Source organism: Cebus imitator, unplaced genomic scaffold, assembly GCF_001604975.1.
Source record: "Cebus imitator isolate Cc_AM_T3 unplaced genomic scaffold, Cebus_imitator-1.0 Scaffold30, whole genome shotgun sequence".
NCBI classification, from domain to species: Eukaryota; Metazoa; Chordata; class Mammalia; order Primates; family Cebidae; genus Cebus; species Cebus imitator.
The window spans coordinates 3,273,088-3,287,890 of NW_016107345.1; the positions used below are offsets into that span (position 1 = coordinate 3,273,088).

A 14,803-nucleotide genomic window follows, 5' to 3' on the forward strand; every position below is an offset into this window, starting at 1 on the left:
AAAAAAAAAAAAAAAAAAGAAAAATGCAAATCAGTTACAGTGAGGGCCAAGGCAGGTGGAAACCTTGAGCTCAGAAGTTTGAGACCAGCCTGGACAACACAGCAAAACCCCATTTCTACCAAACATAAAAAAAAAACCCCACAAAAACCTGTCTTTACTAAAAATACAAAATTAGCCAGGCATGGTGGTGCATGCCTATAATCTCAGCTACTTGGGAGGCTGAGTCAGGAGAATCACTTGAACCTGGGAGACAGAGGTTGCAATGAACCAAGATCATGCCACTGCACTTCAGCCTGGGCAACAAGAGTGAAATCCATCTCAATCAAAACAAAACAAAACAAAACAAAAATTAGCTGGGCGTGGTGCTGGGTGACTGTAATCCCAGCAATTTAGGAGGCTGAGGCAGGAGACTTGCTTGAACCTGGGAGGTGGACGTTGCAGTAAGCCAAGATTGTGCCATTGCACTCCAGCCTGGGCGACAGAGTGAGACTCCATCTCTAAATAAATAAAGAAGGATGTGGAGAAATTGGAAGCTTCATCCATTGGTGGTTAGCCTGTAAATGGTACAGGAGCTTTGGAAAACAGCTTGATATTTCCTTAAAATGTTAAGCACAGAGTCACCGTATGATCCAGCAATTTCACTCTTAGGTGTGTGTTTTAGAGCTAAAAGCATGTTCACACATAAACTTTTATAAGAATGTTAACAGCAGCATCATTTGAAATAGCCAGAAAGTGGAAACAGTCCAAATGTCTACCAACTGACGAATGGATAAACAAAATGCAGTCCACCTGTACAATGGAACACCATTTGGCAATAAAGAGGACTAAAGTACTGATGATGCTACGAACCCTGAAACATTACACTAACTGAAAGAAGCCATACACAAATGCCCACGTCGTAGGATAACATTTATATAAAAACCTCTGTCTAGAATGGGCAAATCCATAGTGACAGATTAGTGGTTGCCAGGGGCTGAGGAAGAATGGGAAAATAAGAGACTGTTAATAGGTTTGGGGTTTCTTTTTTTTTTTTCTCACTATCTCCAGTAATGGCTATAAGCAATGGGGTTTCTTTTTGAGTTTTTAAATTAAAATTTTCTGGAATTAGTGGTGATGATTAGCAACTTTGTGAATATACCAAAATACCACTGAACTGCATTTTTAAATGGTGTATTTTATGGCATGTGAATTCAATCTCAAAAGCTACAGTGGTGTCATTTCAGACCCACCTGATTGGGAAAATACAACACTTCTACTCTGCTGGGGAAAGTGTAATTTGGTAAAATCAAATTGAAAATTTTTGGTATCATCTAGCAAAGCTGAAAATGCATCCAACTCTGACCTAACAAGTTCAATCCGTACATTTGCATGTGGTCACTAGGACAGTATAGGAATGTTCAAAGCAGCACTGTAATTTAACATCAAGGAGTTGGAAACAAACTAAAGTTTTACTTTTAGTAAAATGAACAGATAAACTGTGATGTATTGATATAATGGAATTTTACAGAAGTAAAAATGTATGATTACATCTACATTAAATCACATGGATGACTCTAAAGAACATAATATTGAGTGAAAAAAAAATCAATCACCAAAGAATATATTACTATGATTTTGTTTATACAGAGGCCAGAAATAGGCAAAACAAAATAATACATTATTTCTAGTTTACCATTTTAGTTGTATCTCTAAAGAAAACAACTGAGGCCGGGCATGGTGGCTCATGCCTGTAATCCCAGCACTTTGGGAGGCTGAGTCGGGCAGATCATGAGGTCAGGAGTTTGAGACCAGCCTGGCCAACATGGCAAAACCCCATCTCTACTAAAAATACAAAAATTAGCCAGCATAGTGGTGGCTGCCTGTAATCCCAGCTACTCGGGAGGCTGAGGCAGGAGAATCGCTTGAACCCGAAAAGAGCAGGTTGCAGTGAGCCGAGATCATGCCAGTGTACTCCAGCCTGGGTGACCAAGTGAGACTCTGTCTCAAAGAAAAGAGGAGCCATGTACACAAATGTGAATCCAGGTTTATCCTATTCTGCCCTTTTTTCCCCTGACACTTAAACTTTTAGTACACTCTTCCTCTTTGAATTCAATTAATCAAATGATATTTTTAATCTTATGTGTGGACAGATAATAGATATATTAAATTTTCCATTAGAGGAAGGTAGGATGTACCTACTTTCTTTTTATTTTTGAGATGAGGTTTCACTCTTGTTGCCCAGGCTGGAGTGCAATGGCGCAATCTTGGCTCATTGTGACCTCCACCTCTGGGGTTGAAGGGATGCTCCTGCCTCAGCCTCGCGAGTAGCTGGGATTATAGGCGCATACCACCACACCTGGCTAATTAAAAACATTTTTTTTTTTAGTAGAGACAGGGTTTCACATGTTGGCTAGGCTGGTCTCGAACTCCTGACCTCAGGTGATCCACCTGTCTTGGCCTCCCAAAGTGCTGGGATTACAGGTGTGAGCCACTGCACCCAACCAGGATCTACCTACATTCTTTTGTAAATTACCCAAAGTTTCCCTTGAAATATCCACAGGGCACTAAGAGATTATTTTTTAAAACTCCCTCATCAAGCTTTTTTTTTTTTCCCCCCCTCATCAAGCTTTTACTTACTTACTCTAACTAGGCTCTGAGCTAGATACTGGGAATTACAGATACATGATCTCTCTGAAGAGCCAAATTTAGTGCTGAGTGAGCCAATTTAGATGTAACAATATATAATGTGTGGTGTGGTGTATAGATGTAAGTTACTAATGTTATGAAACAATCTAATTTTTGAAAAAATGGTCCTAAATTAAAGTGTTAAAAGTTTCATTTTGTCCATACAAGCACAGATGTTCTAAAAATCTGCAATTTTCTATGAGAAAGGTTTTAACAAGTTTGTATTCAACATTTAATCAGGGACAACACATGAAAGCATCAGTTAACATACCTGTGATATAACCTTCTAAAGCCTTTGGCACCAGGGATTTCGCAAGTTTCAGATCCTCCAGAGAGCATTTGCCTGACTCCAGGCCAAATGACATTCCCATCCGCTTTAGTACTTCTATGTCATCGTGGATCTCAAAGGTGTTGTCAAAATTGAAAAGATACTCAAACCTGCGTTAGGAAACAAAGTGAAGGGTTTCTGGTGGAGCTAAGGTCTGAATAGTTTCGTATTCTGTACTTGAAGTAACAGAATACGTGCCTAAATCCAGCCATGGTGCTAGCAATTGTTACCATTTAGAGCCATGAGTCATTCTGCTCTGTCAGGGGAATGACATCTCAAATAAAACATTTTCCCAATTAAAACAACAATCCTCTGACAGACGACAGAAATTCACTAACTTTAGCCCCAATGCTGTTGCAAACAGACAGAAATTTTGTTCTAAATCTAGTACTTTTCAAAGTCGCCTAGAGCTCTGCCACAAAAGAAAAGCCTTTCTACTTTAATATTACAATAACCCTAGAACAAGTCAGCCTGTTAGCTTTGAGGAAAAAAATATTTTGAATGCTTACCTCATTTTCATGAGTCAAATGTTAGCTACGACCTACTTTAGATAAGTAACAGACTTTCAACAAATGAAAACAACCCCAAATCCTGTCCTGAGAGGCTAAGCAGTAACATGTTTTAAGAGTGTCAAAGTGTCACATGTAATACACAGCACATTTCCAAATATGCTTGAAAAGTACCCAAACTAGATGCCTAGCTCCCCAGCAGCCCAGCATAACATTTCAATCAAGAAGCAAAAGAAGGAAGACACAGTTCTTCTGACTCCTAGGCTAGTGCTGGAGCACCTTCATCATTGGCCTCAGCCCTACAGGGACAGGGTTGAGGGACAGCAGTAGGTTTCACCTGGTCATGAAATTCTATTAAAATCATGTGAGGGTAAAATTTTTTATCCTAAGATAATTTGAAAAACAGATTATCTTAGGAGCAAAAATTATAATTTGAAGCAAAATGCCAATTTAAGTAATCTAAACTTTTTAGAAAAAATAAAATCTGAAGTAGGTAGCTACCCCAGGGATGATTTCAGGCATCTGTTAAAAGCAGATCGTTTTGTAAATGTAATCATTGTGGAAAGCCTCCCAGCTAATTACGGGAAAAGATTGCATCACCAAAGTAACTGAAAGACAGGGTTTTTGGACTTACCTTGGATAATAAGCTTGTACAGGCTACTCAGAACCTCCTTCCCTCCACTCAAAGGAGGGCCAGGAAAGGGCATGAGTCAGGGACCACCCAAGAGATGGAAACCTCACCAGATTCCAGCCTAGGGGAACAGTGTCCATAATTCCCCTGGGCCAATGATTCCCAGATTTTCCTGTCATTCTTTTTAGACTTAAAAGACTAACCTAAGAAAATAATTGTATAATTCTCCATACAAAACAAGACACTAGCTAGAGACAGTAACTAGAATGCTAAGTTTTGTGTTTTTTATCTGAAAAAATGCTAACCATTTTCTAGAAGTCTCAGTTTTCTTTTTTCCTTTTTTTTTTTTTTTTGAGACAGAGTCTTGTTCTATTGCCTAGGCTGGAGTGCAGTGGCACGATTTCGGCTCACTGCAACCTCCCCCTCCCAGGTTCAAGAGAGTCTCCTGCCTCAGCCTCCTGAGTAGCTGGGATTACAGGAACGCACCACCATACCCAGAGCTAATTTGGTCAGGCTGGTCTTGAACTCCTGACCAACTTGTGATCTGCCCTCCTCAAGCTCCCAAAATGCTGGGATTACAGGCATAAGCCACTGCGCCCAGCCTGAATTCTCAGTTTTCTGAGACTATGTTCATGTTCCTCTTTGACATTTTTTTTTTTTTTTTTGAGACGGAGTTTCGCTCTTGTTACCCAGCCCTTTGGGAGGCTGAGGTGGGCGGATCACAAGGTCAAGACATCAAGACCATCCTGGCCAACATGGGGAAACTCTGTCTCTACTAAAAATAGAGAAATTAGCTGGGTATGGTGGTGCGTGCCTATAGTCCCAGCTACTCGGGAGGCTGAGGCAGAAGAATTGCTTGAACCCGAGAGGTGGAGGTTGCAGTAAGCCCAGATCACACCGCTGCACTCCGGCCTGCTGACAGAATGAGACTCTACCTCAAACAGAAAAAAAGGATCAGTTTTAGATGGCCAAGGAGGTGTGCACACCTGCAGTCCCCGATACTAGGAAGGCTGAGGCAGGGGGACCGCTTGAGTCCAAGAGTTTGAGGCTGCAGTGAACTATGATCGTGCCAGGAAAGAGCCACTGCACTCTAGCCTGGGCAACAGTAAGAACAGCGAGAATCCACTATTAAAAAAAAATTGGATCTGTTTTACTTCATAACCATCATGGTCTCTATTTCTTTTTGTGTCTATAGTCTCAATTATCAAATAGTTTTGAAATTCCTGCTGTTTTTCTTTTCTTTTCTTTTTTGGCATTGAGTCTCGCTCTGTCAGTCAAGCTGGAGTGCAGTGGTGCAATCTTGGCTCACTGCAACCTCTGTCTCCAGGGTTCAAGCAGTTCTCCTGCCTCAGCCTCCCTAGTAGCTAAGACTATAGGTGTGCACCACCACGCCCAGCTATTTTTCTTCTTATTATTTTTTGAGACAGATTTTCGCTCTTGGTGCCCAGGCTGGAGTGCAATGGTGTGATCTTGGCTCACCACAACCTCTGCTTCCTGGGTTCAAGCGATTCTCCTGCCTCAGCCTCCAGAGTAGCTGGGATTACAGGCATGTGCCACCACGCCTGGCTAATTTTTTTTTTTTGTGACAGAGTTTCACTCTAGTTACTCAGGCTGGAGTGCAATGGCGCAATCTTGGCTCACTGCAACCTCCGCCTCCTGGGTTCAGGCAATTCTCCTGCCTCAGCCTCCTGAGTAGCTGGGATTACAGGCACGCGCCACCATGCCCAGCTGATTTTTTGTAGTTTTTTAGTAGAGACGGGGTTTCACCATGTTGACCAGGATGGTCTCGATCTCTTGACCTCGTGATCCACCCGCCTCGGCCTCCCAAAGTGCTGAGATTACAGACGTGAGCCACCGCGCCCGGCCTAATTTTGTATTTTTAATAGAGACAGGGTTTCTCCATGTTGGTCAGGCTGGTCTTGAATTCCTGACTTCAGGTGATCTGCTCACCTCAGCTTCCCAAAGTGCTGGGATTAATGGTGTATGCCACTGTGCTGGCTCGAATTTTTCTATTTTTAGCAGAGACGGGGTTTCACTATGTTGGCCAGTCTGGTCTCGAAATCCTGACCTCAAGTGATCTACCTGCCTGGGCCTCCCAGAGTGCTAGGATTACAGGCGTGAGCCACCGCGCCCAGCAGACTGTTTTTCTTCTTTCATGTGTGTGGCTTCTTACTGAAGTAGCCTGGAATCTCAGGACACAACAGAGACAGGCAGGGGGTGCAAGAGCGCCAGTAAGAAGAGTGAGAAAAACAAGTTGCAGTGAACACCAAGAGCAATTCCACAGCTCTGGCGGAATCGGAATTCCGGTCTCCCTGGGACAGTTCTGGGGTACACCTGTGGTACTGATGCAATTATTAGAGTCTTCTTTTGCATTAACATCCCAATTTGAACAATAAATTATAGACTGACCTTCTGTAACAGCAGCGAACATTTAAAAAGTGCTTGCCTTGAGTCATTAGAGACATTAACTCATTTAATCCTCACAACAAGGCTGGGAAGTGATAGGAGCCCCAATATCGTTCCTATTTGTTCTTGAGAAAACAGAGCTTTGGAGCAGTGACAGGGGAGCCACCACCTGTATGAGCGTCTGTCTCACTCTGCACCCTATACATACTCTTAACTCTTTTATGGTACTGGTCACAGCCTGAAGACCACTGAGAAACTTTTTCGTGAATGGTAAAATAAATCACAAATTAATTCTGTATTTTGAAAAGTGCTACTACTTATTTGCTATGCTAAATATTACCATTAATCTTAGTTAAAATGTAAAAACAATTTAAAGAAAGCAAAGAATGTGCCAGGTATTTCCATGTCTATTCATACATTCATTAATAAACAGAAGCATGCATAACTGATATAGCAAAACAAATAATTGCTTTAATGCCACATGTTGGCCTAAAATATTTCCATAATAAACTATGACAGTGAATCACCAATGAATCTACCTTGTCCCAGACCCACAGTGCTAGCTTACCACAGTTACTTGCTCAGAGTTACCACATACATGCAGCATGTCATAGCTTGTGCCCAGACACCACCACACACACGTAACAGATAGCACAGTGCCTGGCACAACACAAGGGACCATGGAGGGTGAGGGGTGGCGCATACACTAGTAGACGATTGCACCCGTATTTCAGGAGGTGTTTCATGTGCCCCAAGGAAGCCAGCCTTGGAGGGCTGCAGATAATGGAGTATGTCCCTCTTGAGTTTGCAAATGATACGACTATGTGAACAGAAGGCCAGCCCTGCACCCATCCCCTAGTTCTCCACTCACTTGTCACTGGAGATGCTGCAATCTATGACTGTTTTTCTGCTTGTATTGATAATTATAAATGGCAGCTGAATGGTAGAGTTCAGAGCTGGAGGGCCCTGGTTTTGCTGCTCATTTTGTCGATTTCTCTGTACCAGGTTTTTGAAAGCGATTTGCTGTAATGATCAATAAAAAGAATATGGTCAAATGTACATAAGTGAGCTGGAATTTAAAAGAATTAAGATAATACTTTTAAAATATAGTTTAAAATAAGACAGTTTAAAGAGACATCTCCCCTGCATGAATGAATTAAAAAATTAAACATTTAAGAAAGAATGGTCCAACTCAATAAATACATTTTTCCACCATCCATAGAAACAGGACCTCACAATCTGGAAGAGAGCCAGTAGACACCTGGAACTCTTCAGCAAATGACACAGCAAGGGTGACACCATTTATTTAACACAGACTCTTGAGCGTTTGGGGTCAAATATGCGCTTCAGGATGTCTAGCCCAGGGATATGCGAACATTTTCAAGCCACAAAATCCTTTTTTCAAATAAATTATCACTGGAGGCTAGGCGCATTGGCTCATATCTGTAATGGCAACATTTTGGAAGGCCAAGGCAGGTGGATTGCTTGACTCCAGGAGTTTAAGGCCAACCTGGGCAACATGGCGAAACCATATCTCTATAAAAAATATAAACACTAGCTGGGCATGTTGTTATGTGCCTATAGTCCCAGCTACTCAGGAGGCTGAGGTGGAAGGATTATTTGAACCCAGGAGGCAGAATTTGCTGTGAGCAGAGATCATGCCACTGCACTCCAGCCTGGGTGACAGGGTGAGACCCTGTCTCAAAAAACAAAACACAAAAAATTTTAAAAAGTCTCACCTAAAACAGATGGAAGTGGCACTGTTCAGGCTGGCTGCAGTAAGGCTGGGTCCTAAGCTCTGCCATCTCTGCCCTCAAGCATAGCCACATGGTTTCTAAGGCACCTCCACAAAACGTCTCAGCATTCTGTGGGCACAGTTTGGAATCCAGCCCTAGCCTTCCCTCACCAGACACTTCCAAATGAGGCAACTGAAGCTCAGCACTAATTATAAGATACATCAAGGCCTAAATCTTTTTACTGGATCTTGCTTGCTACTTTTAGTTAGAACCTTTACTCAAAAGCCAAAGAAAGTGATCTCCCTTTTAGACAGAGGTTGCAGTGAGCTGAGATGGCAGCATTGCAGTCCAGCCTGGGCAACAAAAGCAAAACTCTGTCTCAAAAAAAAAAAAGTGATTTCCTTTTTTTTTTTTTCCAGTATTCAAAACAAGATTTCTTTTTAAATAAGGCAAATGTGTAACAGAATTTCAGACTCAAGAAGCAGATAACGTTTTAATTTAAAAGTTACTTGTCAGAGCCATTCATTCCCCTTCTTAGCTTGTTACATCTTGTCACCCAGTAGTGATAAATACATTTTTTACATTTTAGCAATCTTATGATCAGTCTTGTTTACTTCAGGTTCTATGATTACTATTATTGGCCAGGCATAGTGGCTCACATCTGTAATCTCAGAACTCTGGGAGGCCAAAGTGCGAAGTTCTCTTGAGCCTAGGAGTTCGAGGATGCAGTGAGCTATGACTGTGCCACTACACTCCAGCCTGGGCAACAGAGGCCCTTTCTCAAGAATAAAAAGAAAAGAAAAAAGAGGCTGGGCGCAGTGGCTCACACCTGTAATCCCAGCACTATGGGAGGCCCAGGTGAGCGGATCACAAGGTCAGGAGTTCAAGACCAGTCTGGTGAAACCCTGTTTCTAATAAAAATACAAAAATTAGACAGCTGGCATGCACCTGTAGTACTTGGGAGGCTGAGGCAGGAGAATCGCTTAAACCTTGGAGGCAGAGGTTGCAATGAGCCGAGATTGTGCCACTGCATTCCAGCCTGGGTGACAGAGCAAGACTCTGTCTCCCAAAAAAAAAAAAAAAAAAAAAAAACAAGAAAAAAAAAAAAAAAAAAAAAAAAAAAAAACAGAAGGAAAGAAGGGAAGGAAAGCAATGCGACAGGAAGGGGAAGGGAAAGAGAAAGGCAAAGGGAAGAGAAAAGAGAAGATTGCTATTATCTTAAAATGACTGAGTGCTATCTCCCCAAAAAGGGAACATTTACTCTTTTGAAATGCACATAAAAGAATGGACGCCAATTCATTGTAGCGCTAACAGTGTATCCCAAAATCACTATCAATAACTAGCACTGTCAATATCATTACCAAGTATTATTAAGGTTACGCTTCTTTGTTATTTTCTGTTGCTAAAGAACTAATTCATTGCTTAATTCACTTAATAATGAGGAAAAATTATGCTGAAACTGTGGCACTGAGAAAAAGAATTAAATGCTTGAATATCCCTGCATAGCTTCTCTTCCCTTTCACTAGACTACACATCTCAAGAGCTGTTCCACACTTTGCCTAGCTTGGTGTCCCTAGTGCCACAAGAGGACTTCGGTATATGGGTGAATATAAGCAGTGATAGCTAATGGCCCTTATGATGTATTTGTAATTCACTGTTTAATGCTGTGTACATTTAATAGTATCAATGGTTTTTCAAGTGAAGAGAGCAGTAAAACCCTAAAGTTTATTATTATTATTTTGAGATGGAGTTTCACTCTTGTTGCCCAGGCTGGAGTGTAATGGCACCGTCTTGGCTCACCACAACCTCGCCTCCCGGGTTCAGGTGATTCTCTTGCCTCAGCCTCCTGAGTGGCTGGGATTATAGGCACGCACTACCACACCCAGCTAATTTTTTGTATTTTTAGTAGATACAGGCTTTCTCCATGTTGGTCAGGCTGGTCTCGAACTCCCAACCTCAGGTGATCGGCCTCCCAAAGTGCTGAGATTACAGGCATGAGCCACCGTGCCATCATTTTTTTTTTAACACTCACAAATTTCATATACCACATAATGTTATTTTGATAGCAAAAGGAAAAATAACACCCCACTTATTTTGAACTGACTTCCTTATTTGTTGCCTTTTGATTTTCTTTGGCCTTTTTTTCTTTTTAAAACTCATTAACATCTATTCCAGAGGCTGAACAGCTTTAAGCGTGTTCATTCATTTTCCTATGCATTTGTTATGGAAAAAGTTTAAGGACTGGAAGGGTCAATTACATTGATAAAAGGATATGTGGATTATCTACAGGGTTGCTTTACTCACATCATTTCTCAACTACATTATCAAAAATAAAAGAGAGGTGGTAGCATGTAGGTAATAGTTACCTATGTCATATGACATCAGTGAATTGTGACATTAACTTATAAACACCCAGGCTGCAGTGCAGTGGCGTGACCTGGGCTCACTGTAACCTCTGCCTCCCAGGTTCAAGCGATTGTCCTGTCTCAGCCTCCTAGGTAGCTGGGATTACAGGCATGTGCCACCACACCCGGCTAATTTTTGTATTTTTAGTAGAAACAGGGTTTCACCATGTCGGTCAGGCTGATCTTGAACTCCTGACCTCATGATCCACCAGCCTCAGACTCCCAAAGTGCTGGGATTACAGGCGTGAGCCACCATGCCCGACCTTCGGAAATACATTTTATGTTTACCAGAAGACCACAAGTTGGTTTCAGTTGTATTTTGGGTTTCATTTTAATGTTTAGAGAGAGATGTTTCTATAAATGTTGACAGCTAGGCTGCCCCTGGGTGGAAATCTTCTATAAATATTTGGTTTGAGAGATAGTAGAGAAAAAGAAGTTCAGGACTTAAAAAAATAAAATAATAATATTCATGGTACAGAAGTAAGCAGAGAAAAAAATATTCAATTTCATTCTTTGCACCAGGCATCTAAAGATGGAAAGGTCCCACACACATGAGGGCGATCTTGCCCAGCACCATTCTTTCTGATAAGCAGATAACTGTAGGCATGCTGATAAACAGGTTTTTAAAAATAACATGCCAAAAAAATTAAGCTCCAAAATGTTCCATGGTTTTGAGGAAATTCCAGGAAGGCCCCAGTGCAGGGTTTGGGGCACCAGCTGCTAGGGGATACTGCAGATAACTATGCAGGGACAGGGACAACGGAGAGGCAGCCAGGGGAAGAAGATGACAGCACAGGAGTTCAAGGAGGTACATTTGGTAGAATTCTACTGGTAGGAGCACAGGAATAAACTGTCAGTTTTAGCTTTTCTTTTTTTTTTTTTAAAGCTACACAATATTCTCTTCAAATAAAACCATTTGTGTGTGTCTGTGTGTGTGTCTGTGTGTGTATGTATTGAAATAGAGTATCACTCTGTCACCGAGGCTGGAGTATAGTGGTGCAATCTCAGCTCACTGCAACCTCCACCTCCCAGGTTCAAGCAATTCTCCTGCCTCAGCCTCCCGAATAGCTGGGATTACAGGTGACTGCCACCACGCCTGGCTAATTTTTGTATTTTTAGTAGAGACAGGGTCTCCCCATGTTGGCCAGGCTGGTCTCGAACTCCTAACCTCAGGTGATCCTCCCGTCTTGGCCTCCCAAAGTGCTGGGATTATAGGCATGAGCCACTACACCTAGCCCAATACTTTACATGGAAACTCGGTATGAAAAGTATATAAAATTCCTGGTCCAGTACTAGCTCCTCAGGTAGGTCCCACAGGGTTCAGTGTGAAAACCAGACACAGAACACAGTAAGAAAGAGAAAAATGGCCTCACGAGGATGGAATGTTGTCATCTCTGGCACTTTCTGTGTTCGCAAAGTCCCTGCTTTATTGGCTGCTCTCCTCTGCCCGGGCCCTGCTTCCTTTCCTTCTCCCTACACTCAGATCAACCACAGAGCTTTGGAAGGGCTACACTGTCTTCTTGTGCTTCTCTGATTTACACATGAATATTAAAAAGCAATACAAAACCCCAAAGCAAATGTAAGCACCTAGAAAATGAGATCAGAAAGCATTTGGAATATATACATATACATATATATATATATATATATATATATATATATATATATATATATTTTTTTTTTTTTTTTTTTTTTAGCAGAGACAAGGTTTCTCCATGTTGCTCAGGCTGGTCTCAAACTCCTGATCTCAGGTGATCTTCTCGCCTTGGCTTCCCAAAGTGCTGGGATTACAGGTGTGAACCACAGTACCTGGCCAGCATTTGGAGTATTTAAGAATACAACATATTTGGGCCATTAGACAAAGTGAGTATTGAAGGCAAAAATCTGCTACAACATTTGGTAACTTACTGCTACTGTTGTTTCTGAAAAGTAGATTATGCTAAAAATTAAATAGGACCTAAAATTATTCAAATCAAATTGGGTTTTATAATAGTTGTAAAATTTTTCATATAAAGACATTTTGCTGAGAAAAGCAGAAGAATAAAGGCTCTCTGGCTCATTTTACAAAGTTTATCTGATTGGATTGAAATTGGCCCAACAGTATTTACTACTTGAAGTAAATTTTTACACCAACTGCAGTCACCAAAAATAGAAGAAAAAAAATCCATCTACCCTGTGATTTTACCTCACATGCTTTTATACAAGGACCCTATTATACTCATAAAAGCCCTCTAAATTCTGGGAAGTTAGCCAAAAAAAGTATAAACATAGAGATCCTTATTAAGCTATAAACTTTAATTTTCTTAAAAATGCTTTTAAGTTTTGCTATTTCTTTTTCTTTCTTTTTTTTTTTTTTTTGTGATGGAGTCTTCCTCTGTCACCCAGGCTGAAGTACACTGGCATGATCTTGGCTCACTGCAACCTCTGCCTCCCGGGTTCAAGCAATTCTCCTGCCTCAGCCTCTTGAGTAGCTGGGGTTACAGGTGCATGCCACCACACTCAGCTAATTTTTTTTTGTTTTTTTTTTTTTTGTTTTTTTTAAGTAGACATGAGTTTCACCATGTTGGCCAGGCTGATCTCCAACTCCTGACCTCAGGTGATCCACCGGCCTTGATCTCCCAAAGTGCTAGGATTACAAGCTTGAGCCACTGTGCCCAGACTGTTTTGGTATTTCTATAAATCTTACTGAATTATTTCATGCTGTTCTGTCATTTACTGATAAAATAAGTATTAAAGGCAGATTTGATTACTGTGCCTGAAGCACCTAAAATTTAGCCTCACTAGTGGATATTTCAAATTAGGGCTAAAATAAACAAACACAAAAAGACCCCTGACAGTTTATGTTTAGAGAGGGCTGAGTGTCAATAATGAACTGCCACCAGGTGTAAGTCACACACAGGGCAGGGAAGCTGCTGTGGAGCTGAGATGATGGCAAGAGATGGGACCATCTGAAGGGAGAGCACGTGGATGATGATGAGCTAGGAGGAGAAAGGGGTTGCCCTGGTGTGAGCCCACCACACACCACTCAGAGGCACCACAATTAGAAAACACACCAACTCCAAGAGGAAGGAAGTGGAGAAACAGGGAAGGTAATGAAAACATCTCACATCTTTACCTGTAGGAGAAGTTCTTGCAGCTGGGCCCGCTTCTGCTTTATCCGTTCTATCCGCCTCTGCTTCTCTATCTTTAAAACGTTGGTTACAAAATAACGTGAACATAGGTAGAGTATAAAGTATTCACTTTCCAGGTCTCTATTCTGAGATAACAATTTTTCCTAGAGAAACTCAACCCATCTTAACAATATGAATAAAGACAAATCACATCTTTGTAGGGGGCAGGGGTTGGAGTGAACAAGCAGGCACAGCATCAGATCTATGGCAACTGTCATCAAAAACAAAACCACACACTTAATGAATACTTGTTAGCAGTACTTGTTGCAATTATTATTCAAGTTCTAATCAAAGTAATAGTACCACTTAGATTATACTTACTCTGCCAACGCAAAAGCATTTTACACACATTATTTTAATTCATCTTCACAAAAAACCTTATGAGGTAAGTCCTGTTGTTATCCACTTTGCATGGAAGGAAATGGAGGCATAGAGGGCTCCATTTCCAAGGTCACACAGCTAGTGAATGGCCAGAGCCAAGATTTGAACCTAAGCCCTCTGGTTGCAACAGGGACTCTATATTAATTACTTTGCTATATTACTCCTCAAAGAATAAGGCAAGATCTTATTTTGCTTTCTGTTTAGCTGGCTTTCCAATGAGTACAGCTGATAATAGCTATCTCACACATTCAATATACAATTCCTACTTGTAATAAGAAACATGCTAGGCCAGGCGTTGTGGCTCACACCTGTAATCCCAGCACTTTGGGATGCTGAGGAGGGCCAATCACTTAAGATCAGGAGTTTGAGACTAGCCTGGCCAATCCGGTGAAACCCCACCTCTACAAAAAATACAAAATTAAGTCAGGTGTGGTGGCGTGTGTCTGTAGTCCCAGCTACTTGGGAGTCTGAGACGCGAGAAATGCTTGAACCCAGCAGATGCAGGTTGCAGTGAGCCGAGACTGCGCCACTGCACTACAGCCTGGGCAACAGAGCAAGACTCTGTCTCAAAAA

At 41.5% G+C, this 14,803-nt stretch overlaps 1 protein-coding gene across 1 annotated transcript in view; it reads right to left on the reverse strand.

Moving 5' to 3' along the window:
* Positions 1-14,803, reverse strand: part of TFDP2 (transcription factor Dp-2) — a 182,352-nt gene that overhangs the window by 6,314 nt on the left and 161,235 nt on the right. Inside the window, 3 exon segments of the mRNA XM_017523750.2 lie at positions 2,936-3,102; positions 7,410-7,561; positions 13,795-13,863. Coding sequence (XP_017379239.1) covers positions 2,936-3,102; positions 7,410-7,561; positions 13,795-13,863 — 388 coding nt within the window.